Genomic DNA, 784 nt, shown 5'->3' with positions numbered 1-784 from the left:
CCTCGGGACGTAACCGGTGCGCGGTGAGCGATGACGTCACCGCCGCGCCCGCGCCCGCACCGCACGCCACACCACCCTTGTGCGCGCGCCCTAAGCTATGGTACGACTGGAAGGGAAAAGCTGATTATAATCTTTTCTCACGTTCGATGTTAAGTTTCTTTTGGACAAAGATACTCACACTAGTAAGAGGTATCTTATAATCTTTTTTCCTAAGATCGGCATAGAAGCCGGCCGCGTCGGGCTCGGGTTCCTCGCCCGGCTTGCTTGGTTTGCTGGCGGTCGGCGGCCGCTGCAGACTCATGTAGCCGTTAGAAACCGGCCTCCGCTCTAAACAAGTAACAACATTATTCAACATTGTCTATTGTATTGTAGCGATACAGTATTGAAGACATGTCTACGAACCATAAAGACTAGGTATGATGTCAGGGTCGGCGTCGTCCGCCTCCCTGGAGTCCGGCGAGCGCAGCAGCGGGCCGCGCGCCTCACTCGGGCTGGCCAGCGCCGGCTCCGCCTTCACCGGCGTCGGGCACTGCCCCGCGCGCTCACCGTACATTGCCTCGCTGGTGGAACAAAACTTATTTTAACAGACTACTTCACCAGCAATGGATATTGTCACGTAAGATCGCTGTAAATTGTCATGGATTGTAACGTTTAGTCGTAAATGCTCGAATTTCATCAACTCCACTGCTAGCTAAATCACTAACATGTATGTGTTGTGCCTGACCTCAAGGGCGCGTGCTTGGCGGGCAGGTGCCGGTGGCGCGCGGCGTGTCTGCGGTACAGC

At 55.2% G+C, this 784-nt stretch overlaps 1 protein-coding gene across 1 annotated transcript; it reads right to left on the bottom strand.

Annotated features, from left to right (window-relative positions):
• Positions 1-4: 4 nt before the first annotated feature.
• Positions 5-780, bottom strand: LOC106113544 (uncharacterized; the record flags this gene model as incomplete). The annotated part of the gene is made up of 4 exons (XM_013306374.1): positions 5-106; positions 179-327; positions 403-560; positions 725-780. Coding segments are annotated over 4 exons (465 nt in total), but the record flags the coding sequence as incomplete, so codon positions are not given.
• Positions 781-784: the final 4 nt, after the last annotated feature.

This window comes from Papilio xuthus, unplaced genomic scaffold (assembly GCF_000836235.2).
Source record: "Papilio xuthus unplaced genomic scaffold, Pxut_1.1 DF828252.1, whole genome shotgun sequence".
Classification (NCBI taxonomy): Eukaryota; Metazoa; Arthropoda; class Insecta; order Lepidoptera; family Papilionidae; genus Papilio; species Papilio xuthus.
Note: the sequence above shows the minus strand (reverse complement) of the source record. Positions and strands in the feature narration are given on the sequence as shown.